The 26,051-nt window shown below is 47.3% G+C and overlaps 2 protein-coding genes across 2 annotated transcripts; one reads left to right on the top strand and one right to left on the bottom strand.

Moving 5' to 3' along the window:
- Window positions 1–1,359: 1,359 nt before the first annotated feature.
- On the bottom strand, window positions 1,360–2,022 carry LOC149344118 (uncharacterized). Its single transcript, XM_089547148.1, has one exon. It carries the CDS (start codon window positions 2,020–2,022, stop codon window positions 1,468–1,470), a length of 555 nt encoding a protein of 184 aa, XP_089403274.1. The 3' UTR covers window positions 1,360–1,467.
- Window positions 2,023–8,565: 6,543 nt separating this feature from the next.
- LOC149344117 (uncharacterized) lies at window positions 8,566–15,696 on the top strand. Its single transcript, XM_089542550.1, has 2 exons — window positions 8,566–10,074; window positions 15,316–15,696. The coding sequence occupies exons 1-2, from the start codon at window positions 8,566–8,568 to the stop codon at window positions 15,694–15,696; spliced, it is 1,890 nt and encodes a 629-aa protein (XP_089398676.1).
- Window positions 15,697–26,051: the final 10,355 nt, after the last annotated feature.

The following is a 26,051-nucleotide window of genomic DNA, read 5'->3' as shown; positions in this document are numbered from 1 at the left end:
TACCGCTTTAAAAATGTGTTTGGAATGTTGTCCGGACCGCAAGACTTTTTGATGTCCAAATTTAAAAGCATGTTTAGTATTCCTGTTTCACTTATTTTAACATCGGGTATAGGTGACGTAGGTAATTCGAAAGACGGCATTACGCCATTATCTTTAGTAAAGACGGACTTAAAATGTCTATTAAATGCATTTGCTATTTCCTTGCCATCGCACACATCTTTACCATCAACATGAAATACATCACATTCCTTGGAAGTCGGAGAAATAGAACGCCAAAACTTTTCTGGAGCTGTAGTTATGAAGCTGGGCAGTGATTCACCATAGTAGCGTTGTTTATCGGCATATACTTGATTTTTAAGGCGGGAGGAAATTTCATCAATCTTTTTTTTGACCGCCTGTGCAGCATGGATTTTTAATCTTTTCTTAAGACGCTTCAATTGCCTTTGGAGTCGTAACGACTCACGGGAGATCCAGGGGTTCCTGCCTTTTTTCTTTTTAGTTATCAGCGGGACAAAACGGTCAATGCACTCTTTTACTAATTTTTTAAACCTGCACCAAAGCGAATGCACATCATCCGTGCTATCTGAAAAGGCATCGAAGTTAAGCGAAAGTATGTCAATGATTGATACATCATCGGCTCGAGAAAAGTTTGGGTAAGATGGATATTTAGGCTTGCTATCCAAGACGGCATCAGCAATGGTGAGTAGGACAGCTTCGTGGTCCGAAATTCCTGGTACTATTTCGTAATTTGTATCTGCGCCTATTGATCCGCTGACAAAAAATAGGTCAAGGACTGACTGAGAACTGCCCTGAATTCTTGTGCTTTGTTCCACAATTTGCAATAAATCAAAGGAAAAAGCAATGTCCAACATTGCTTCACCTAAAGCGTCATGTTTTTCAAGTGAGAACGTCGACCAGTCTATATTAGGTAAATTAAAATCACCTGACAATATAATGCGATCACCAAGTTTGACATTCGTGTACAAATCTTGTTTGAGATTGTCCAGTACGGAAACGGTAGAACTAGGGGGCCTATACATTGCTGCAGTAACATATCTAACATTTCCATAGTATGCTTTACAAAAAATACACTCTACATTGGGTATATCAGACATTGGGAAAATTCGCAAGGTTGACTTTTTTCTTTTTAGTTATCAGCGGGACAAAACGGTCAATGCACTCTTTTACTAATTTTTTAAACCTGCACCAAGTATGTCAAATCTGCTAACGCCTCCATGCTAGTATGCTAACGCCTCCACCTCTACCATCACGGTCTTTTCTGTACGAACTGTAGCCAATGGGTACAAACTCACTGTCAAATACTGTGTCGTTAAGCCAAGTCTCAATCAAAACCGCAATTTCTGGATCGTGCAAAAGCAGAAGAGCCTCCAACTCAGCAGTCTTGTTTAGAACACTCCTGCAATTAACATTTAATATTTTCAGGGTCCGAGGTTTATTGGTGAGAAGTCAGTTTGATTTCTTTTTAAGCCTGAAGCGAGAACCTTTCGCTTCGTCCCAACCAAATAGGACGTTATCAACGCTTAGTTTATCGAATAATAACTTTGCTTTGGCTCCTTCGTCTCTCTCTTCTTTACAGCTTTTCCATAATTGTTTACGTATTTCTCGAACTCGTTTTGAATAACCCTCAGCTATTGATATGCCGGAGTCTTTGAGCTTGTGACATGATTGTAATATGGACATTTTTTCACGGAAATCGAGGAGTTTTAAAATGACAGGTCGCACCTTGCTTGCTTCCTTTTTACCCATTCTATGGCATCTTTCGACGCCACTTACCGTTAAACCCAGCTTTTCCTGAAAAACGCCGTTTGTTACTTTCTCTTCCAGTTCATGGTTAGACTCAATGCTGTCCTCCTCTATACCGTAAATGATAAGGTTATTTCTTCTACCTCTTTTTTCTAAGTCATCCATCTGGTTTCTAACTAAAGTAAGCTGTCTGCATGCGTGATGGCCGTCGTGGCCGATCACAGCCAATGCACCTTTTCCCTGTAACGTTCTGCGCATCCGACAAGACAGGCGGAAATGAGGAGATCACTTTACGTGTTATTCCACGAAAGAGTTTCTGGTCCCTCGCAGAAGCGAGGAGACGCGGTCAATTTCGCTAGCTCAGTGAAGTGGGGAGCGTGTGTCCACAGATGACTCACGCCTACCTGCTATGGCTAGGCGAAGCTAGCGTTGCTCTTACTTGTTGCCCTCAAAATACACCGCTTTCGGGAGAGGGCCATATTCCAGAGGGGAGGCGGTGTGGATGCATACTTTGCTGTACAGTATCTTCGCGCAGGAAGAACCGAGCTGGTTTGAAGAGACTAAAAAAGATCGCAAGTTTTCTGAAGGATATTAACGGCCTCCACACGAGTGGTAACAGAGTGCAGTGTTAGTCCATACGGCTTAAAATAGCATAAGTCGTGACGATACACCCTTATTACACTTTTTTTTAGTGTAGGAAAGAAGAGTTCCACTCCCCGCTAGTGTTTTTGTCGAACTTTCTTCGCAATGTACAGCCGGCCAAATCTCTAGCTGGCGTGCCTAACGGCCGCGTTTTCCGTGCTCCTGCACCTTGTGACGGAGCAAACTTGCGAAGATATCATATCTAAGCACAGGCTCACTAAGCGCTTGCTTAATATTGAGCTCTCCGCAAGTTTGCTTCGTCCGAAAGACCAGGAGCGCAGATGAAGGGGCTGTCGGGCACGCCAGCTAAAGTTTTTGGCCGGCTTTACGAGCCTTCCCGCGACGGCAGGCCCGAGTTCAGCGTTTCGACCGTGACTCAATATACGCCCTCGTTTCTCGTGTTTGAGCGCAGAGCCGTCAGATGATCCTCCCAGACGCTTATCAACGCCTCTGTTGTCGCTACAGACCAGGTTACACGCTTTTGCGAAGATGTTAAGCTGCGAGCCGAACCGCAGGCGTCAGACATGGTGGCGGCCATGTTGTTAGTTACTGGGCTTGTCTGAGCTGGCCAAGCTACTTGCGGTAACGATGGTTTGCAGAATAACTGCGGTTAGCCTTAACTGCCTTCAGACTTAACCACAATCAGCCTGCCCGTGTGGCAAGACAAGGGTATAAGATTGGAACGCACGCCACATTTATACGCTTCCCGCAGAAAGAGCAAAGGGCACGTGACAAGCGCGCAGTTTCGTGCACTGGAGGAGGAGGATAATATTTATTTCCGCCGACAAATATAGCAGATGGTGTGGGGTTATAGCCCCGTCAGGTGGCCATGAGCCCGTGGCGTTCGGCGACTTCTAGGGCTCTTGTCACTACCCGGATCTGTGTGTCCGAGTCGGAACTGAGCAATGCGGCCTCCCACTGGTCTGGATTCGAGAGTTGCAAGCCTCGATGAGAGGAGTCCGGAGGGCAAGCCCAGAGTATGTGCGATAGAGTGGCATGTTGGCCACATAGTTGACAAGGAGGGGAGTAGACACCAGGGTATATGCTGTTTCGCAAGCCATTCATCTAATTCGTCGCATTGCTAATAAACATAGAGGCATGCGAGAAACTTGTGCGCTGGAAAAACCACGCGCATGGAAAGGAAAGGAACGTGCAGAGGCACCAATCAGAGTTCTAAACGGCGAAGAACTGTGCTCGGTTGGCTGGCTCATGCGCCGGCGATAGCTGCTAGACCGTCGTGCCAGCCTCATTTTTTGAATAAAGAATTAATCAATGAATCAGCCACTATTGCCGAAGCCTGGCGGGAAGCTCAGGAAAGCAGGAACGAAACAAAGCAGTCGGATTGTCGTCGGATGTGAAGATCTTCTAGTTTTTGTCACGCCTTCTGTCTAACATGCGCGGGCAACTACACAGCATGCAGTTTAGATATGGGTTGGTTTATGGGGGTTTAATGTCCCAAAGCGACTTAGGATATGAGGGACGCCGTAGTGAAAGACTCCGGAAATTTCGACCACCTTTTGTTCTTTAACACGCACTGACATCGAACAGTACACAGGCTTCTAGCATTTCGCCTTCAATGAAATGCGAACCACCACGGTCGGGGTCGAACCCGCGTCTTTCGGGTCAGCAGCCGAGCTCCATAACCACTGAGCCGCCACGGCGGCGGCAATTCAGGTATGAGTACGGCAATTCTGACTAGAGCTTGCTGTGCTAGTCGTGTCAGGACGTGGCCTGCCTTCGTAAAGGTGTACGAGTGAACCAGTGCGAGACGCGTAGCGTCCGAATTAGGGAGCACCCAGCACCACAGATTTACAAGGGCACCGGCCGTTACCACGGCGGCTGTTTGTATTATCCGGATATTCGAATTAACAGGGGTCTAATTACCGATTTTTAACTGTAGTCAATCTCAAGAAGTACCAACCCGCCGTTGTGTGAAGCTGATGGCAATAGGAAAAAAATTCTGGAGGGAAGCTCAGGCGGGAACCTTGAAGCCTAGTCATAAAAAGTAAACAGGAGAGAGTCTGGTCTCACATGATCCCGCCACATGATAGCGAGCGGGGATATCTATCCCCACTTCACGTGCGCATGCGCGGACCGGCATGGCAAAGTGACTGTAGATCAAGGTTTGTGCAGTAGAGATCCGTACACTGGGCCGCGCAGACGCACGCACTGAAACATACCAACATCAAAACATCAAGGACTGACTGTGAGAGCGAAAAACTGGGGAAAGAGAGGATTCAGGAGCACTTGGCTTGCGAGGCCAGGCCGCCTGGTGGCGCGCTCCCTCATTAATTTTTTTTTTCAGTGGAAGCATTACTACGAGATGTTCGCGTGTTTCGCCGATTCCGCCGCTGTGACCTTCAGCGACGTTCAACCGCTCCGGAGCTGCACGTGCTCGACTATGTGGCTAGTCAGGTCACTCGCCGCGGTGGTTCAAGGTGGTTCCGCCGCTGGAGCGCGGTCTGTCCGTCACCGCAGCTGGAACCGCCGCGCATGCGCTCTCCCACTCGTTGCGTGCTTGGCCGCGGTTTAAAGAACGCACCGCTCGCCTAGGCAGTGTGCGCTTCGCCATGGATCCGAGAGAAGCTGGGCCATCTTGGAGCGTTGCGAGAAAGGGATTCATAAACAGCGGACACTTCCATAGGACCCAGTGGTCCGATTCACTGTAGCACGCCAAGCAGCTGATTGAGCGACTTCCGGTTTCGTTTTCAGGTGTACGCAGCTGGAATGGCAACAAGCGCTACGGCCTACAGCGCCATCATGGCGTATTATTTCTGTTCAGAATGATCTCCTATTGTTGTCTATTCACTTTCGGACCAAAAAGTCTATTTACTTTCGGACCAAAAAGTTGAATAATTACATTCCGGGAGCTTTTGATCTGCCATGAACGCGGCTACGCCAAGGCCTTCGCCATACGATGCCAATCCAGAAAATACCCCAGGTGCTTTGTGAAAAAAAAAATTCATTTTGCGGAATACAAACCCAATATCGATACAATCGCCGTCACCATTGGGCACATCGCTAAGCTCGTTCCGCACTTCTTTGTTACTGCAACACGGCTCGCAGTAGTGGTTGCCGCTACCACCGGGCACCCTCAGCTGAAAAAAAAAATGTAAATCACGAGCAGGTGTCACTTTGATAAAGCTTACACAAAAACTGGCGAAGAGGAATATTTATGCACCACATACAATTCTACAAAAGATCTCCCAATGATTTACAAGCATTCTTCCGTTCCCCGACGTTAAGTCCCATTTAACGGCCAACTATACGTTTTGTTCGACAAAAAACGTTGGGCACCGTGACGCCTCCAACACAGGCTCCCAACCATTCGTTCACAGTGTGTTGGAGCGTTGAGAACAAAAGCGCGAGTGCTATTTGCATATCTTCAGAAGCGTGGAAGAAAATTTTCGTCGCACCAACTCCTTGTTTTGATGTCGGCTTAATTTTCCCCTGGTCGTGTATAAAAGGGCAGATCCAGACATGCACCATGCAAACATGGAAATCGGCACAACCACAAAATAGAGAAACCAATGATAAACCCCCGTCAAAGTGATCAGGAGCCCAAGGAATAAACACAAACAAGTTGCAAAAGTCTCAGAAGAAGCAGTGGCGAAAGTTATCCCCGTATGCGATTCTATCAATATTCTGTTAATATAAGAACACCAAATTCGCACTCAAAACTCCGGTAGTTGTGAAATTTCCTTACGCTCATTACTTATGAAGATTGGGTGGGACCAGGAATGCCGCGAAAGCACGGACGCCGAGGATTTGTGCTTTTTCCTGACACCTTTCATTTCACTACTGCCACTTACTTGATATTCGAGGTTCATGAATCAGCACTACAGATGCAGGTTGTGCACAGCGGCACATTTTCCAAACCTGTTCTTCGCATTAATAACCACTGGCGCGCACAAACGCTTAACAGCATTCGCTGTATGGGAAAACGACTCCGGCAAAATAAATTAATTTTATTCGCTTGCTGTGCGATGTATCTCGCAAAAGAGCAACGAGAACGGATCCAAAGACGTGTGGTAAACTATTGCGCCTGTCAAAAAGACCACACTGTCGTCGAGTCACGCCAAAGATGGAAAACACACTGCACAAGAGTCCACCCTGCCTTCTGTTGACGTGAAAATAGGCCTACGCCGAATTGCTCCGCTCAGTTCCTGAACGGTTTTTCTCGTCGAAACCATCATAGTAGTGAAGTCGACATGGTAGAGGAACACTGGTCCACAGATGACAAAAGCAACAATCAGTTCGGTCTAGCCTCTGCGCGGAGAAAGAGCGAACATCAACGCATGGTACGAGTTGCGAGCCAGGCGGTCTACAGATACTTCCGTATTTACCTTTCCGGATTTTAACAAACTGCAGTCCGCCAACAACTTTCCTTGTCGAGAACAAACATCGCTGCGTACGCACCACTTAATTGTCTACTTTCTTTGAGATGTGAAATAACAACGGTACTTGGCTTATTTTTCATGGTAATTACTGAAGTACTGGTGTCGCCCAGAGGTAGAGTTTTCTGAAAGGCTGATTGATCAGCCGAAAATGGGGCTGCGCGTCCAACCGGCTGCCGAAGCAATTGATGGCTTCTGGGCAAGCTGTTCGGTTCCTTGAAGGTGCCGTTTCGTCTGCTAGTCAACATCGAATTCAAAATCAAGAGCCACCCCTCCTTTATCTAAACCACCGCAATAATGAAATAGTAACATTCAAACCAAATGCACAAGTCGGCCACTTACCGATCCGGGATTTTCGTTGTTTTTTTTTTCCGGCAGGTGGGGCAGCCCGTGGGACCAGCTGCTTGGTTTGCCTCTGCGAAAACTGTCCTCGCAAACGACAGCATTTTCTGCTTAACTCTAGGAAATGCAGGAACTCCCGATGTTTAACCACATCTCAAAAAACTTAGACATTAAGCTATATTGAAAGCGATTGTTTGCCCTTTTTTAAGCCAGTACTTCGCGCACAGATTTTTTTTTTATATCTGGAAAGATAAATAAGGAAATCCCTGTTCCAGCCGTCATCAATGCATCGCGATAGTTCTAAAGCGTCTTGTCATGTGTCGCTAGCTTGCTAATTTAGCTCTGGAAGTTGGCAAAGAGAAAGGTTTTCAATGCTGAACAAATTCCTTTGTGTTGTTGCGAATGCTGTAAACCCGTTTCTAAGGGCGCGCTTATCATCCGTTGATGCATCCAATTAGGAACCATTTGTGCCGAATTCATGTTACAAAGTTTTTATTTCCCGGCAATACTCTATTTTATTTTGATCCATACGAAAAACCTTTTTTTGAGCCATGGTGGCTCAGTGGTTATGGGACTTGCCTGCTGACTCGAAAAAGCGGTTCTGTTCCTGGCCGCGGCCGTCACATGCTGATGGAGGCAAAATGCTAGACGCCTGTGCACTCTGCGATGTCAGTGCACATTAAAGAACCCCCGGTGGTGAAATTTGCGAAGCCCTCCTCTACAGCCTCCTTTAGAGCCTGCAAGGCTTTGGGACGTTAAACCCGAATAAAACCAAAACAACCCTTTTTCAATTTTTCCCATGAAACTTAAATTGCCGTCAGTTCTATGTCATCGATTATAGCTTCGATCCAGTCTGACAAACTCAACGGAAAAAAAGGCATAAAATGTCGTGGTATGAAGTCGCGGTCGCAAAAGTCAGGGCAAAAGGGCCTCAGTATTTCATTGAACACATTTATTGTGAGTTCATATGCGTTTAAAATTTGTCCTAACTGTAAGAAACTGAATACTGAGACTGAAAACGCAACTTATTTGGTAATTTTTTTTTCGGGATGTTTCCCATGCTAAGCCAATATTTTCGAGGACAGTTTAGGCGCCGCATAGCGATGCTGGTGAATGTCAGAATACCATACAGATAAGATGCCAAATACAAGAAAAAGTGTCTTTATGCTTCATTGCCGTGATAGCGATTACATTCGCGCTAGAAAATGACTGAGCTGATCCCAGACCGCAGGCATGAGCTGATCCGTCACATCGTATCTTCATCAAATAGCTTGATGCCACACCCATCCTACATTAGTCCGCGAAGCGCGCGCGATTCGCTTACTGTTCATCTTTTTTGCTTCGCCGGGCACGGAACGTGGCAGTGGCAGCAGGGGACGTTAGTATTCCGGAACCCACTTAAGCCCAAATGATGGCGGGCATGGCATCTAGCGAAGAAAGCTTCTCCCTTCTGCTTTTGCCGAGCGAGATTATCGTCCACATCTTGAGGTTCCTGGGCCCCGTAGACCTGATGGCCGTCGAAAGAACTTCGCGTGAGTTGGCGACCCTGGCTCGCGACCCATACCTGGTGCGAACCACGAAGTTTCTCCCGAACTACCCGGCGGAATCTCTTCTCGACTACTTGGACGAAAGGCGCGTGGTGGCGATATCAGAACTCGACCTGAATGGCTATTTAGCCACCGACTCGAGCACGGTAGAGAGGTGCGTTCACAACTGCGTCAATCTGGCCACACTGCGCTGCGCGAACACCAGTCTGTTGCCGACAGCGGTGCTTCGCCTTCTTCGAGACAGGCTTCGTTGTCTGCAGTTCCTCGAATGGTCAATCCTGGGTAGAGAAGACTGCCAGTGGGATGTGGACAGTGTTTCATGGCAGCCGCCCAACAATGACACGCAGCCAATAATCCCTGAAACCCTGCGCGGCATGTACGTTGAGGTGTCACCGAACAGACGCAACAACCTTTTCTTGTGCTCTGTTATCAAGCGTTGTTCCAACCTTCGCAACTTGCACTTTCACGAACTGAAGTTTTGGTCAGAAGATGAAACAACCGCATACAGTGTGCTCGAGAGTTACCACGACGCGACAGCGGGGAGGTTTGAGACATTCACCTTCACCGACGACCGCGCCGATGTAGACAAGAAAGCGGGAAAAACGGCGCCTACAGACGCATGCGTTCAAGTGCACGCTCCCGACTCTCTTACCAGCATTTTCAAGGCAAGCCTGAATATATCTCCTTATGTAGTCGTGAGGCTGAATCCGAGGCCATCGACGAACTGCGTGGTCCTGGACAGGAGAACGGCACATCTAGTACCGAGAGGTTTTTCGAATCTCTTCATTGTCATCAAAGATGACCCGTTTGCAACTCTCGAAGCGGCGGCTCGTTACCATTGGCGCCGTAATACGCGAGCGTTGACGTTGACAATCCCCGCTGCTCAGATGGTGGCCTGGAAGTCTTCCGCAAGTCCCGCCGGTACCGCCTCTTTCCTCCACTTCCTCAGAGGATTTCTCAGCCTGAGAGAGCTGAATCTCGCTGCATTCCATTTTGAGGAAAACTTCGATTGCTGCTCCGTTCTGGCTGACGCCGGCCTCAATGGTCTACGCGCACTAACTCTGCCAGCATGCGCCCTTCGTTGCTGCGGGCGACTCGAACAGCTCGCCAGGGCACGTTACAGGCTGGACGAGCTAGACGTGCGTGCTACTCTTTCTGCGCAGCCGCCGGCTTGTTTATTCTGCAACGATCCTTCCACTTGCACCGAAAAGGTATTCGAGGGACTGCGCCTAATACGCCCCCTGAGGCGCCTTACCTTGTGCGATCTGCCACACGTTCACGACCTGCACTTCCTCAAGGGCTGCGTGATTCGTGAACTCCGACTCCGGAATCTGGGACCCGGGAGCTTTCCCACATTGGAAACAATAGCAGCTCTGTTAGAGGTGAGCACCTTTAGAAATTTGCACAGGCTAAGCCTGAGCGATTGTGCCGTGCCGATAGCCTCGTAATTTTACAGTCAGGGACAAAATTATCCGGACTACGTGTTCCTCTAACGAAGCCGATAGCTCTGCTATTATTCTGCGGCTGGAGACCGCACTTGTGGAGGTAAAAGGTAAATTTTTGTTCTTTCATGTGCACACGTGCGCTGTCCAGCCGCTGCCTAATAGTATAGCTATAAGCTTCGTTTGAGGAACACGTGTTCCGGAAATTTTTGTCCCCGACTGTACAGAATACCTGTTCTCCACTTTTTTTTTTGTGCGGCGGAGATCTACTTTTGTGAGAAGTATAGGAGATACAAGATCTAAAATTGCAGGTGTCCAGTATAGTCAATAAATGCAAGCATAAAGTTGCAGCTGCTACGTTCTCTCAGTGTTTTAAACACAACAAACCCACGCTGTCTGGTTTGCGTCATACTGAACAGGTTCATTTGGCGGAATTTTAAAATAACTTTCTGCTGCAACTGAAGAAGTCTAGTAATATAGATGGTGTAGTTAGTGGCAAATACTCATCCATATGCAAGTGTCTAAATGCTGCTCCACTTGCTGTTGTGCTTAACAAATGGTCAGCAGACAAATATCGATATGTGAAAAGTGATAAAATTGTTGCCGCAACGAATGTAGAAGTCACCCGTATCTAGACCTATTATTAATAAATATGCGTTATAGGGCTAGTTGGTTCATTCTCGGATTTTTTTTTGCGCACACAAAGACGACAGAATAAGCAAGGGCGACAGGAAGGAGCGCAAACTTTCAACTGTTTTATTCAGGAAAAGTACATGATAGATATACAAAGAAATGGATAATCATAGATGCCATTTGCAAGCCAAAAACCTGGAAAAATAACAAAGGAATGGCACAGGCTTTTCACATCTTATCTAATTTATCTAGAAAAGTGAAATCTTTGTCATATAACGTCACCGATGGTGTACTAACACAAGACCTACCGCCTTTCTAATAAGGCACGCCTCAGCCAGTACTCGCGCATGCGTGTCAGTGCTCCTGCACAAGATGCTTGTGCCTTGCAGCCTTGGATCACACATTATTTTTTGTTTTTTTTTTTCTCATTTTCTTTTCCACACCCACTGACGTGTGCCGGAAGGTGGAAACCGATACCGTTCCTCAAGGACAAATTGTGTTCCCTTAGACGCTCATTAGCACATCGGCCCCACTGCTCAATGTACACTTCCACACACTTCGACGAAATTTTGTACACTACCCCTTTTTCACACTTCACAAAACTGTTTCACATGTTTGATTTTGCAACCTGAGTTGTTGCTACTATTCTGCGAAACTAGACCACACAGTGAAGAGAGCCGAAAAAACCACGGGCACCTTAAACTTGTGGCCGAAAAAACCAAGGGTACCTTAAACTTGTTAGCCACGCACTTGAGGTTATGAACCACTTTATGCTGATAGGGTATGACTACAGGATTCACTCTCTTTTGTGGAACTGCGATTGTTAACTTGTTGCTTTTCCTTTCTCGTTTAATCTTCTTGAGCAGCGCTTCTGCAGCTGAACTCACTACTATCAAAGGATAGCCTGCCTATTTTAGCTTCGTCAGCTCATCACGAACGCTTTCCTGTGCCATGTGACAACAGCACTATCTTAGGAATGACTCGAGGCACATCAAAGCGATAGCACGCTTCACCGTTTTTGATTGCTGGGAATCAAAATGCACTGTTGTCTTCTGTGCACGCGGTTGATATTTCCAGGAAAAGCCTGCGTACCTAAGTGTTATTTTCAAGTATAAAAATTGCAAACAGCTTTCATTGGCTAGTTCAAAAGGAAAATCTAATCTTTTGGTGAGTCATGTAAAAGTAGTCAGAATGACCTCCACAGTGCGCGGATAGTTCAAAAGCGAGTGTTTCTTCGCAGCAATGAAAAAATCGTCCACATAACAAAAATCTTCAGTGTGCTACCGTGTTTAAGCGCCTTAGCCAATGGTCTGTCTACACCGGTGAGAAAAATGTTGTAAAGCACCGGGGCCACTCGTGACCTGATACAGATTCAATTCTTCTGCACATAATCATACCGTTTAAAATAAACAGTGGTGAAACTTTGATAAATCTCTAGGAGTACTAAGAAGTTGTCAACCGACATGCCAGCACTGTTTTGAAAAGACACCGCTGTGTTCGTTTATATGCACAGCCGGACTGCTGTCAACAACTCGCTCTGTGGAATAGAATAGAACAAGTCAGCAATATCTAGAGAAAACATGTGTCTATGAGTTCGTTTCATGCAAAAATTCCATAATTGCAAGACTATTCCTAATAGCAAACAGTTCGTCTCCTACCAGTTCGTTTCAGTTCCTTCAGCAGGGCCTATGAGTGTAGGAAAGAAAATGAGAAAAATGGAAAGAAAAAAACTTGTCATGCAAAGCTGCAAGGCACTAGCATCTTGTGCAGGAGCACTGATACGCTTCCGGGAGAACTGGCTGAGGCCTACCATGTTAGGAAAGGTGGTATTTCATGAGTTAGTACACCATCTGCGACATTGTATGACAAACATTTTGCATTTCTAGATAAATTAGATAAGAGGTGAGTCACCTGTGCCCTTGTTTTGTTCCTTTTCCAGGTTTTTGGCTTGCACGTGGCATCTATGATTATCCATTTTTTGTTTAAATATCATGTACTCTTCCTTAATAAAATAGTTGAATGTCTGCGCACCGACCTGTCTTCGTTGTCTTATTGTGTCGTCGTTTTGAGCGCAAAAAAAGAATTATTTTATTATTCATGGCTGACAGCGCGGTAAGCTTGTCTCACAGCACCATAAAATGATTTTAGAACCTTAGTTCGGACCGCTATCTCTTACGCAATGCTTCACAGCGTATGGGCAGTGGGGGCTGTCATCACAAGCTCGATGATCACTTCAAGCGCTCTGCGAAACTGGTGTTCAGGAAAGGAGAGACGCTGTAACCACCTTCTTCCACGGTGGACACCTAAACCGCGGCGTAACGGAAAAGAGGAAGGAGGCAGTGAAAGCATAAACAGCGGAAGCGGCGCAGTAGAGGAGAGTTTTGGATAAATTTCGGTCACCTGAGGTTGTGAACCTCGCACTGACATTGCAAGTAGTAGCAGTAAAAGTATGTTTTGAAGGAGAAGAGTTAGAGCATAGGGGGTGGAGGAGAGGTAGATTGGAGCTTCAGTGGTCGGTCATCCCTGTTGCACGATCCCGTTTGCCACCGGCGCCGCGTTGCTCCTCGTCACCAGCTTAAGCTGTGTGCTCGGGCCGGAGTAAGTCAGGAGGGCCTGCCGCTGCTCCAGACTGTGGCTAGTTACATTTGGTAATAAAGGGCTTTTTTTGCAAAGCACGGCGATCTGCTTGTGTTTTGTCTCCGTGGAAACGCAGCCGACGTGGATTAGACTACCCTGGCATTGCGTCCGGCCCATGTGCAGGACGCTACGAGAAGGCGTGCAGAGGCACGCCTTATACATGCCATTGTTCTGCGTCATGGGCTCCAACTTTGAAAATTTGTTTTTGAGGGATTCAAACGACTCACTAACTGTCTCACTTCGAAGTGGACACCCCAACCGCGCAGTGAAGGAAAGGCTGAAGAAGGGAGTGAAAGAAACAGAAAAGGGGTGCCGTAGTGGAGGGCTCCGGAATCATTTAAATCACCTCTGGTCTTCAGCGTGCACCGATATTGCACAGCACACAGCCGCCTTTTGCGTATCGCCTCCATCGAAACGCGGTCGCTGCGGTTGGGTTTGAACCCGGGCGCTCCGGCTGCTCCTTTCCGTCCGTTAAACAAGGCACATTCTATGTTTCCACGCACTATGAGACTGCTCCATGGTCTTTAGCAACTACTAATAACTCTGACAGAGACGAGCACTTCGTGTTTTCGGCGTCCCTCGTTGGTTTAGAAGAACAGACGCAAAATCCGCAGAGGAAGTGCGCTCGTGTCTTCGCCTATGCTCACGCGAGGTGTCGAGCGTCGCACTGGAGACTTCCCAAAGTCGCTTCCTTTAGTTGCTAGGCTTTGTTAGGGCATTGTCGTCAGCTTCGGGAACCTTCAGTGGCGAGTTGCGCTCACGGTTCGCTCCCAGTCCAAATGTTGCTCTGGGGTGACGCATTGGCAAGTCGCATGCATGGAGGAACAACTTCATGCAGAAGGCGCGTCGAAGGAGGCGGCGAAGGAGCAACGACCGCGGCCAACCATGCAACACGTGCGCTCCCCGAGGTGCTGACGCATGAGATCCAAGCAGCCCGCGAAAGGTGCCAGAGACTGCTGGCTCCGCGTGCAGTGCGCACCCTCATCTGCCAGCTGTATTACGGCATCGCTCACAATCACTAAGTATTTATTCGCACAAGCAAAACCGTCGCAGAAGCACAACCGTAAGGCTGTTGTGTGGAAAAGATATTCATGATGTTTCACCTAAGACTTTTTCACAATTTTTAAAATAGGTTTTGAGAGATGGAAGAGCGCTTTTTTCTGCATAGCTTTCCCAGCGGTTCAGTCATCAGAATACAGCTACAACATGCTAACTAGCAGGCTCATTAATTGATATTGAATAGTTCACTTTTTAACTATTACTGTTAGGCTCTTTATTCATTGAGAGACCAGTAGCCGACGACAAGTAACGGGATCATCCTCGGCGCGGCGGCCAAATAAATTTTGGCCATTTCCACAAGTTACTTGCTCTGGAGAGGTTGCTTTTCCTGCAAGCTTCTCGAAAGCGCATGTATTTTGCTGCGATGTAGGCAAAATTTGTTGGGCCACAGCGCCGTGGGTAACCGGGGTTTTGAAATTCCAAAAACTTATGAATATTACCTACGATGGGTTACACGGCTTTGAATAATTCAGGAGCCTAACAGTAATATTTAACATATAACTATTCAATATGAGTTAAACAGCCTTCTAGTTAGGACGCCTTAGCTGTATTCTGATGTATTTCACCGCTGGCAATGCTATCCTGAAAAAAGCGATCTTCTAGCTTATAAAGCATATTTCTGAAAATTGTGTGAAAGCTTAGGTCAAACATCCTGTATATATTCTTCTTAATAACCAGCGTTCCGACTCTTGCGATTATTGCATGTCATTTTACCAACCGTTCATGTTGTTGAGGCATACCATGCTTTTCGCGCCGTTTTCTTTCCGCCCAGCGTTGACGAAGAATTGCGCTTTTCCTTCGCGATAGCTGTCGCAGTACTCTCAACGGGAATTTCTGCAATGCGTGTTACAGGTAATGGAGCATCTGGAAAGCCTGAAACTGGAGGGTAACATCGTCCCCTTGGACCTGTGCTTCCTCAGCCCAGGATGGAGGCACGCTGCGCGGCTTCGCCGGCTGTGCATTACGTCTACCAGCATACAGCAGTCACAATTGCCAGACTTGATGGCCGAACTGGACCGACTCTTCCCAGATGCCGAGTTCATTCATGTGCATGGCTGGATACCCGGCGTGGAACCTGAACGCTTCAATTGTATCCTGCCCCCTGTAATCGGTCCTTACTGCGGAGTCTGGTACACGGAACCCGCGTATTCCGCCCACCGCGCTCTTCTTTGTAAGACGCACGACCTCGTTTCCGCCCCGAGGCCGTACAACTGCGGTCCAGGCCGATTTTGAAACCGGTGGGGCCAAACATGCGGACATCAATACCATGCCTTCGCACCTGCTCGCATATACGCCAACAGAAAACTGTTACAAGGAAGCCGAGCAGTTGGAATACATCCGTCTTCTGCCGTCGATTCGTAACCGGCAAGTTACGCTCTCGCGATTGCAAACCAGTACATGGCGCACATGCTCATCGGTCGTGGTGTTTTGCTTGAATGGCATGGCTCCGAACAGGTATTGAATGCACATTTCCTGGTATTCTTAGCGTGACAATGAGATTTAGGAGTTGTGCTCTGCTGCTTATTTATTTTTGAATGCTCTTGGAAAAAACAGGGCAGAGCTGTGTCTCTCAAATTCCCTGGCTTCCAGCAAGTAGTACCCGTCATTCAATCAATTGTTTTTATCACTGACGCTTTATTCTGAGAAACAAAAGCTACATAGCTCGCTATAAAATTCGTGGCGGGTATGCCACGGCATTTAATTTCCTTCGATGGCTCGAAAGGATAGGCTTTTCCGTGCAACATTTTAAGGACATGCACAAGGTGACCATCTCGATGTTCCTGCCTCAAACCTTACCATGCAGCCTAAGCTGCTAGCCATGCAACCATTTCTTTCCTTCGCTGCCAGTCATGTCATTCACATTACTTTCGTCGAAAAAATGACTTAGTACCTATTTTGTAGTGTGTGCGTTCATGCAAGGTTCTTGGCAAATATTAGCTTAACACAGTCGAGCCAATAAATGTGGAATATTTACAAGGCAGCACAACACATTCCAAGTACAGTAGAATCGACACTAACATGACCTGTATTGAGCGAACTGTTATTTCTCTCCGATATCGCCCAGGTGCCAATAAAATAGTTGTGAAAGCATTATAAATCAATTTCCTTCTCGCATTCTGCGCTTCATTTTGCTGGCACGAAGACTGCGCATGCAATGGACGGAACCTGGGATTTTGAACTGACCTCTCTTCAAGCGGTGTTGTCAGTCATTCCCCTGAGAGTTAATTATTAATCAGTTGTGGGCACGCTACTTAGAGAATGTTTCGGTAAAACATTGCTCCAGCAACTTTCAGCCGAGAGCCTCAGAAGTCCTGAGCGCGGGCAAAGCAGCAAAGAAAGCACAACATGGAGGGGACTAAAAAATTCAGAACGGCTTATAACCTATACTTGAGATATGAGCATGGTTGGGAGAGCTTGTGTTTGGACAGTGTGAAGACAATGGTACCTCAATTTTTTATCTAGCATAACTAGCCTTTCCATATATGGTCATCGTCTGTAAATCTGATCTGCTTTGCCAGGCCCATGTGGCTTCGTATGCAGCCGTACCGAGGTCTCTGCACCTGTGCGTCGGTGCTCGGGTATGTTTTGCGTCGCGCGAGACCTCACAAACGTGGCCACAGGAGCTGCAGACTCTCACGAATGGCGCTCACCTCTCTTCGTTTCATAATTCTCCACTCTACATTTTCTTTTTTTCTAACGCACAAGCGTTAGAGCGCACATTCGGTCGAAAAGCCAAGTGCTTTGCCACACTAACTCAGGATTGGTCTAGATGGTTGTGACATCACACGCTAAGCTCTTGAATGAAAACGATTAAAACCCAAATTAAATGGGGACTATGAGGTCGTAGGATGACCAAAGTGTCATTATGAGGATTTAAGGCAAATAGTTCACTGAAAAAAGAAAATCTAGGTAACGATATGGGGGTCGAACCAGTGGCCCTTACGTTGCGAGTCCCTATGCCTTCTAGGCATGTTCGTTCGACTTGATTAAAAGGATAACTTTCGGATCTTGTGGTGTATCACTTGGTCAAGTACGCCCATTGATGCATGCTAAAAAAATGGCAATTAAGAAAGTAACAAACAATTATTACCCGATCGCGTAGTACCCTCTATGCGAGCATAAGTGCACCGCTATTTTTTTTTTACAACCAGGTCGCGCTCGCCTGACCCCCTACCACCTCACCTGATGCGCGTGTGGATTACATTAGTACGTACGCGCCGCGGTATCTTTACTTGCCTCTCAGTGTTATTGTCTCGTCTGGTTTGGCTTAGGGGGGTTTAACGTCCCAAAGCGACTCAGGCTATGAGTGAAGGGCTCCGGAAAATTTCGACCATCTCCGGTTCTTTAACGTGCACTGGCATCACACAGTACACGGGCCTGAAGAATTTCGCCTGCATCGAAATTCGACCACCCCGGCAGGGGATCAAACCCGCGTCTTTCAGGCCAGGAGCCGAGCGCCATAATCACTCAGTCACCGCGGCAGTGGTGTCTCGTCTCTCTCTATATATTACTTTTTCTTTTTTTTCAGTGTATGTATACACTTGAATGCTCTCAGAAAACGGGTGTAAGTCCTCTTTCATCTTTACCAACAAAGTTCGGCCATCGGTCGAAACCCGAATAAATTCTTAATGGCTTTGAGTGTGACCTCCTGAACCTATTAGAGTTTATTCACTCGCCTTGAAGACTTGGATATCTCTCTACCTCTCACACGCACACACACAAGCAGATATTATTAGTCTGCCATAGTTAATGTATAGTGTGTAGGGGTGCGTTTATTAGGCGTCCTCAAAAGACCGAACCGAAAGACGGCGGCGGAGGACGGAAAGAAGGGGCGGCCTGGTAGGAATCGGGTGCCGGCGTATGTCGTGGCCTGGCCACCGCTTGGGCATACGTCAGGGGTGCTGTCACAGGCGCGGGCACAGGGCTGGACGGTAGCAGATCAGCGACTTGGTCTTGCACGACCCGGCGAATGGTAGGAGCCAAAGACGGGGTCGAGTCAGGAACTTGGCGGGCGGGGTCTTGAAAATGGGATATGAGGGACAGCTGGCGAGCGACCTCTTCACGAACGAAGGCTTTGATTTGGTTGAGAAGAGGGGAGTCCTCAGGAGTAGTACCGTCCAGGGCCAGAGTGGAGAGGGCTTCGTCGCAGACACCGGCACGCCGTGTAGAAGCGCGCTGCTTGCGGAGCTCGTCGTAGCTCTGGCAAAGCTTAATGACCTCACTGACGGTGGTGGGATTTTTCGCGAGGAGCATCTGAAATGCGTCGTCAGCGATGCCTTTGAGGATATGGTGGATCTTGTCCGCTTCTGGCATGGCGGCGTTGACACGTTTGCAGAGGTCAACGATGTCCTCAATGTAACTTGTGAAGGTCTCGACGGTGTGTTGAGCGCGGTCCCGTAAGCGCTGTTCGGCACGGAGCTTGCGCACCGCAGGGCGGCCGAACACTTCCGCAAAGCTCTTCTTAAATACGGGCCAAGTGGGTAGGTCCGCCTCATGGTTTCGAAACCAGAGGTTCGCCACGTCCGTGAGATAAAAGATGACGTTACTCAGCTTGATAGTGCCATCCCACTTGTTATAGCTGCTCACTCGCTCATACGATGACAACCAGTCGTCAACATCTTGGTCGGCAGTCCCACTGAAGAGGGCAGGGTCACGCTGCCGGATGGCGCCAGAACAAATGACGGTGGTTGAACTGGCCGCCGGTGTTGGGGCAGTCTCATCTGGCATGGTTGACACAGGCGGCAGCGTACGGCTCCGGAGTTCCAGGTTGGTAGGGGACGAACTCAGCACCTCCACCAATTGTAGGGGTGCGTTTATTAGGCGTCCTCAAAAGACCGAACCGCCGTGCAGGATCTGGCAGCGTAGACGGGCGTAGCCAGCACCAAGAGAGCGGGGCAACTTCGTCGTCGTCAGGCGCAGCGTAGTGTCGGCGCATAACTTCGTCGTCGTCAGGCGCAGCGCAGTGTCGGCGCATGGCGGTAGCGGAACCTGTCACAGTTGGCACACTACAAGTGTAATTGTTTTCTAGCTAGCAGGTAAATGATTATAAGCCAGAAAAAAAATTTGAAAGCGTTGTATTTTTCTATTCGCTCTTTGCAAAGGGATGAATGGAATAATGGAACATAACAAATAGATGGTCAAACAAACATATGCAGCCTGAGTTAGGAATTCAAAATTTTTGCCTATAATGCCATGGACCCAGCGCTCACGCACTTCATAATCTTACGACAATCATGCCAGTCATTCTCAGGTGAACGGGGGTTGTAATTATTAATAACCATTGTGTTGCTGATCAGATGTAATTGAAGGGCTTTCTTTCCATATTTATACATCATTTCTTTCTTCGTCTTTCGTCTCCCGTACTTTTTTTCTGCCTCCTACCAACAGGAAGTTCTTCGTCCTCACTGCCTTTACTGGCGCTTCCTATGCAACACCTGCCGAATGGACATAAGACCTCACTTGGTTCCGCCACAAAGTATGCTTGTGTCCTATCACGGCTTTAATAAGACGGAGTAATGCCATTGTGTTGGTAAACATGTTTGGTATGTTGCACGTGTAGTATTATTTCTGACCAGTTTTATATGTAATTATCTAAGCATGCAGTGTATAGTGGTAGAGCTCGCGCTAACGAAACTCATTTTTTGTTGTTTTTTTGGCAGTAAAGCCCTCCGACGCTCAGACAGTGAAAAAAAGTATTTTAGAAACTGACATCAACAGCTGCCTTATGCAGGCGAGTGTGAGCCAAGGTCAGTGTTTGTCTCGTTGTTTCGACGCGTGACGCCCGTTTCGATTTTCGAAGTTACATTACATGTGAAAAAATCTATGCCTCTCCCGTAACCGAGAGTGGAGTAAGCTTGAAATGTTTACGGGCATAACACGAAGCGTACGCGGACACGACGAGACAAAGTCCTGACAAGAATGCATATGCGGCGCGTTCGAAACTGTCGAAAGTGCGTAGAGGCGAAAGCGTTTTCTGCACCACTTTGTCTATGTGACACTGGGGACGTAACCACTGAATTACGTCACACATAATTGATGAACAAATAATGAAAAATTACTAATTAGTGACTAATTACTGATTAATAACTAAATTATGCGATGGGAGGGAGAAGAGACAAATTCAGCGGGCACTTACGTGCTTACGTGCTGTGACGGCGAAAGCAGTGCGTGTCATCGTGAGCGTCCGACCCCGACGCAGGTTGCGCACTGGGAAATGAAACAGACGCGCATCCGAGCGATGAAACAGCAGACGTCTGAGTGAAACACTCGGACATTGGGTTGGAGTACCTGTCGCGAGATAGCCCCCAGCCGGAATAAGACCCATGCTATATATAGTATTTGGACTTTTCGGTTCAAATCAAAATAGGCTGGTAAATTTGTGCTGAAGTAGCCTGTTATTATTCGGTTTTAACCGAAAAAGGTCGGCATTCTTGGCATGTAAGCATCGATAGCTGGTTGTTCAGTAAGAGTTGTACCTAGTCATATTAATTAAGTCGTGAAGTCAGGTGCTCATGAAACCGTGGATTGTAGGATAGGCCACACGGTTGCGGTTTGAGGCATTTTCCCCTTGCATACACGCCTCTGCAAACCGGGAAGCACTGCCTCCTAGCCGCCTGCTGCTGTAAGCACTATTTGTTCACTGTTGTCACCCTCTAAGAGTATTTAACGGTTAAGTAGGCTTATTGCATGCATTGTGGCTGCTGACACGAAACCATGCATGGTCGTTATGAAAAGTGCTGTGTTCGGGCATACCGCGAAGATTTAGTCCCAGTTCCATCTCTGCCACTAACAAGCAGACCACGTGAGGGGTGTGCTTTTACACACGGCAACTGTTTAAATGTTATAAGATAGGAGACGCATAAAGCGTGTTCATAAGCGGCCAGGTGAAACAGCTCAAGTCCTTCAAGGCAGGAAAGCGCGGCGACGGCATCGTTCTCGTTGTGGCTACGGAAGAGGCCAGCCAAGCACTGTCCAAGTAGTACCAAGCATGGTGCGTCGTGAAGGACGACAGAACTGTCGAAAGTGCTCATTGCACTTACATGGCCGGGTAAGTAAGCTATTCACAATGCGAGGCGCAACGCCATAGTCCCTACCTGTTATTTTGTGTGTATGCGAACGTACGTGTAATCCGATCGTTATTTCAAAAAGTCTGTAAAAATCCCGACATAAACCAAAAAAACCACGACTGCTTGCACAGCTACACTTGTGTAATGAAACATTTTCGGACCAGTATAACAATTGTGGCGTTTTAATGTCCCGAAGCGACTCGGGCTATGTGGGACGTCATAGTGGAGGGCTCCGATTACTTTATATTACCTGAGGTTCTTCAAAAAGCACTCGTGTGTTTCTGTAGTTCGCCTTCAAAACAGCCGCCGTGGGTGGAATCGAACCCGTGACCTTGGGGTCATCCACCGAACGGTAAAGCAACTAAGTCAAAGCAACGGGTGGGAGCAGTTTGGGGAATTCGTTTTTTAAGCGGTCGGATCATTTCCTGTCCTTGGCTGCGTGAAAACAGCGCATTTCTATTAAGTGAAGCGTGCTGTAGATAGGAAAATCATTGTCCTATGCTGTAATATTCTGTTGTACAAAACTCTTTCACATTTTTATTCGCACGTTTCTCACCATTGTTTGTGAACTTCTTAATCGGACGGAGCAGGCTTGCGGGGAGTAGGCTTCACTCAACAAGGCTTCACACATACAACGTCACCATTTTCAGAAAGTACCACTGGTACCACTATCGCAGTGCAACAGTATGAACGCTCTCTGGTTTGCCGGCACGGTACGTGGGAACTACGATGACTCTCAGGCTTCCCTTTTGTGCCTTTCCGACCAAATTAGGAGCCCGGCTTATTGTGTCAGCGATGAAATCTGTTCTGCCTGCTGGTACTGTTTTGGAAGTTCTGTGCCTGCCAGCCACTATGAATACAACTGCGAAACTCAAAACATCGCTCTTTAAGGATGCACAGTGAAAACGATCACTTTTAATCTTATAGTCTTAGGGATCTGTTTTTTTCCCTCTCTTCCATTCGGCTGCGGGGCGGGCAGAGCGCCTGGGCTCATTCGTTCGGGGCACCATGGTGAGATCAGACAAAAGACAGCTGTGGCTGCGGTTACCCTGGCGAGGAGGCGCAAGCGGGCCGAATTGCAGGCGAACACCGCAGAATCATGGTCTGCAGTTTACAACCGACCTTCTCTTCACTGGCCTTGAGGACGTGCGGTGCACTGCCTTGGAACGCACATTACAGGTGCAGTTATCTGCATCCGGCTCGGCTCGCAACTCTACCTGGAAAGTTGCGAAGTCACGCAACTGTCGCCGTGTGCCTTCCAGGCAGGAGCTCCGGCGCGAGCATCGCTTGCGTGCGCTATGTTCTGGAGCAGCTTCTATGGAAGCGAGGCGCAGTTCTCGAGTGGGCCTATAGCTTCGTACAGCCTGCGGACGTGGAGTCCACCAGCCGTGCCGTCAACATAGCTGAGAGGTTCACGCTGCCATTGGGGCTCCGCGGAATTCAGCGTGCATAAGCCTTCAAAGAGCGATAAATGGACGCCAGGGGTTGGGCGTCATCACTTGACTTGCATTGCAAGCCCTGCCTCATGTTTATGAAGACCAACAGACCCCTTTATGTTTGTACTTGCCGGGGCATAGGTGAATTTAAGTCTCAAGAGTAATCGAGACTCGTCTAACGCTCTATCCCCTTCGGTGCAGCTTCGTCACGAGGGTGCGTTCTCCTTAGTTGCCGAGTTCTCCCTAGTTGCCCCAGCTGAGGGAGTTGACGGTATACGGGCGATAGCACAGCAAGCGCAGATCGTGGTGTGTACAGTGCCGGAGGTACAAGGAAGAAATATAGAGGTTGCTAACGACGTTGTGAATCTTAATCGAGAGATGAGGCAGTTAAGCCTCGAGAAAGGCTTTGAGGTGGTAGACATAAACAAGGAAGTGCACAGAGCAGGTTTGGGCAGAGACTTTGGGCGAGGTGGCATCCATTTCAGTGGAAGGGTAGGAGAAGAGATAGGCTGGCGCCTGGGAGGGCGAGCGGTAGCTTTTTTAGGGGGTCCACGGTGGCTCAGGGCGTAGTGGTAGGTAGAAGCGATGTAGTAAGTGTAACAATGGCGGCTGAGCGCAACAAAATGGCCGCTAGGAGGCGCAGAAAGAAAACTACGAAAAAGAAATTTAACGGCAGGATCAGTTGCATAACCATGCAAGGGGATAGAAAGAGAGCGAATTGGCTAGAAATAGAACAGCAGTTAAAGGACGAAGCAGTAGGTGTGTACGCTCTATGCGAGACACATCTGAGGGATCTAGAAGATCCACCTTTAATCGATGGCTATGTCTGGGAAGGGTGCAACAGAACAACAATGGAGAAGCAGGAGGAGGAGTAGGTATGCTGATACATCAAGGAACAAATTGGCAAAGAATAAAATCAACTTGCAAAGAACATGCCTGGCTATCAGGTACAATTGCTGGCAAAAGGACGTGGCTAGGGGTAGTTTATTTAGGGACCGGGGACAAATCCAGGCAAGAAAACAAGGATCTAGTTAAGTGCCTCAATGACGATGTAAAGCAGATTGGAGACGGTGTTGATATTATTTTGCTTGGAGAGATGAACGGCCACATCGAGGATCTGGATGGATACACAGAGTGTAACGGGAAGTTAATGCTTGACTTGTGTGAGCGGCACAACATAGTTATTGTCAATAGAGAAACTAAAGTGAGGGACAAATCACTTGGGAATCCTGTAATAGGCAAACAACCATTGGCTACTGTCTAATGTCGCAGGGCATCAATAGCAAGCTCGCAATAATGGAAATAGAAGAAGAGGTGAAGTATAGCCTAGGAAGTGATCATAAACGTATTAGTCTGCAGTTGCGAGCCCCAGTTAAAAGAGAAATGCAGCGAAGTCAAAAATACAATGCAAAATTAAACGATGAACAAATAGCGCTAATATCAGCCGATATAGAAGAAGTAATCGAGAAACGCCCCATGGAAAAGTGGGATTATAATCAGTTAGAACTGCTCATCGCTACAAAAAGGAAACAAGTGAAAGAAGTAAACCGCTGGAGAGGAACGAGGAAGCTACGAAGCTGGTGAAATATTGAAATTAAGGAGGCCATCGAACAACGACAGGTGGCTTCAAGGGAACACAGAGAAGCAAAGAGGGCGCAGTTATCTGAAGAGGAAATAGGCGAAAAATGGGAATCTTATCGACAAAAGAAACAGCAAGTTCCGGTCCTAGTCCAGGGTAAAATGAAGCAGTCCTCTGATAAATGGCTGGCTGAAGTTCGCGAGGCAAATAAAGGGGGGCCAAGAAAATTCTGGAACCATATAAGCTGGTTGGGAAAAAAATCAAATAACGCCGGAACAGATTACAGATGCTGAGGGAAAATGTTTAGAGGGAGACGAAGCTGTGAACTACATTACGTCATTTATAGCTGCGTCATTTAGCAACCACAATGGGGTAATCTCCCCAAGTGAGGCGGCAACACAGGACAGCACAGCAGAGAACAGCTTAGAACTGACTAGTCTTAACTGGGAAAAAGCTGAAGCAAATATTCCTAAAACCACATCCGCAGGGATAGACGAAATTCCCATTAAGCTGATTAATGAACTTGGCCCAAGAAGCAAGGAAGCGCTGATAAAAGCATTGGAGACAGTCATAACAAATCAGCAAATTCCGCACAGCTGGAGACAGAGTAAAATGAATTGGATGAATTCAAAAATTCGATGAATTCAATGGAAAAGAAACAGTGTAGAACTATATCGATACTGGAAAAGGCAGATCAGGAAAGAATTTTTCTATGATAAATCAAGAGGCAGTGCCCTACTTTTTGAAGCTAGGTCAGGGTGTCTTAGAACGCGTAGCTACAAAAATAAATTTAACAAAGAAGATGACACATGTGCAGAGTGTGGTAGATCTGTGGAAAGAAATGAACACCTCATAATCAAATGTGGTGGTATCCATACGGAGGTCGATGCAGGCACAGTCACTCTTCCTGAGGCCCTAGGGTTTAAAAAAAGGGTTCTGTGCTTAAGGGCAGAAATTGAGTCGAGATTAGATGTAAATCAGAGAGCTGTTGGAAGATTTGCACTAGGTGCCTACGGGAAAACCACAAACGAGGCAGTACAAGGGGATATGGGCTGGGCATCGTTCGAAGCACGCGAAGCTAAGAGTAAAATACTATATGAAGAACACCTGAGGAAATTGGACGATAACAGGTGGGCAGCTAAGGTATTTAAATAGTTATACAGAAAGGGCGTTGACTCAGTGGCGGAAAAGAACTAGAAAACTAACCAGTAAGTATGCCGGTCATGAGGACGGAGAAAAAAAGAGCATTAAACGAATGGTTAAAAACGCGGAAGTTAAAAATTGGATGAATTCAATGGAAAAGAAACATAGTGTAGAACTATATCGATACTGGAAAAGGCTGATCAGGAAAGAATTTTTCTATGATAACTCAAGAGGCAGTGCCCTACTTTTTGAAGCTAGGTCAGGGTGTCTTAGAACGCGCAGCTACAAAAAGAAATTTAACGAAGAAGATGACACATGTGCAGAGTGTGGTAGATCTATGGAAAGAAATGAACACCTCATAAT

This window comes from Amblyomma mixtum, chromosome 5, assembly GCF_055824585.1.
Source record: "Amblyomma mixtum isolate Tamu chromosome 5, ASM5582458v1, whole genome shotgun sequence".
NCBI lineage: Eukaryota > Metazoa > Arthropoda > Arachnida > Ixodida > Ixodidae > Amblyomma > Amblyomma mixtum.
This window is presented reverse-complemented; position numbering and strand designations above follow the sequence as displayed.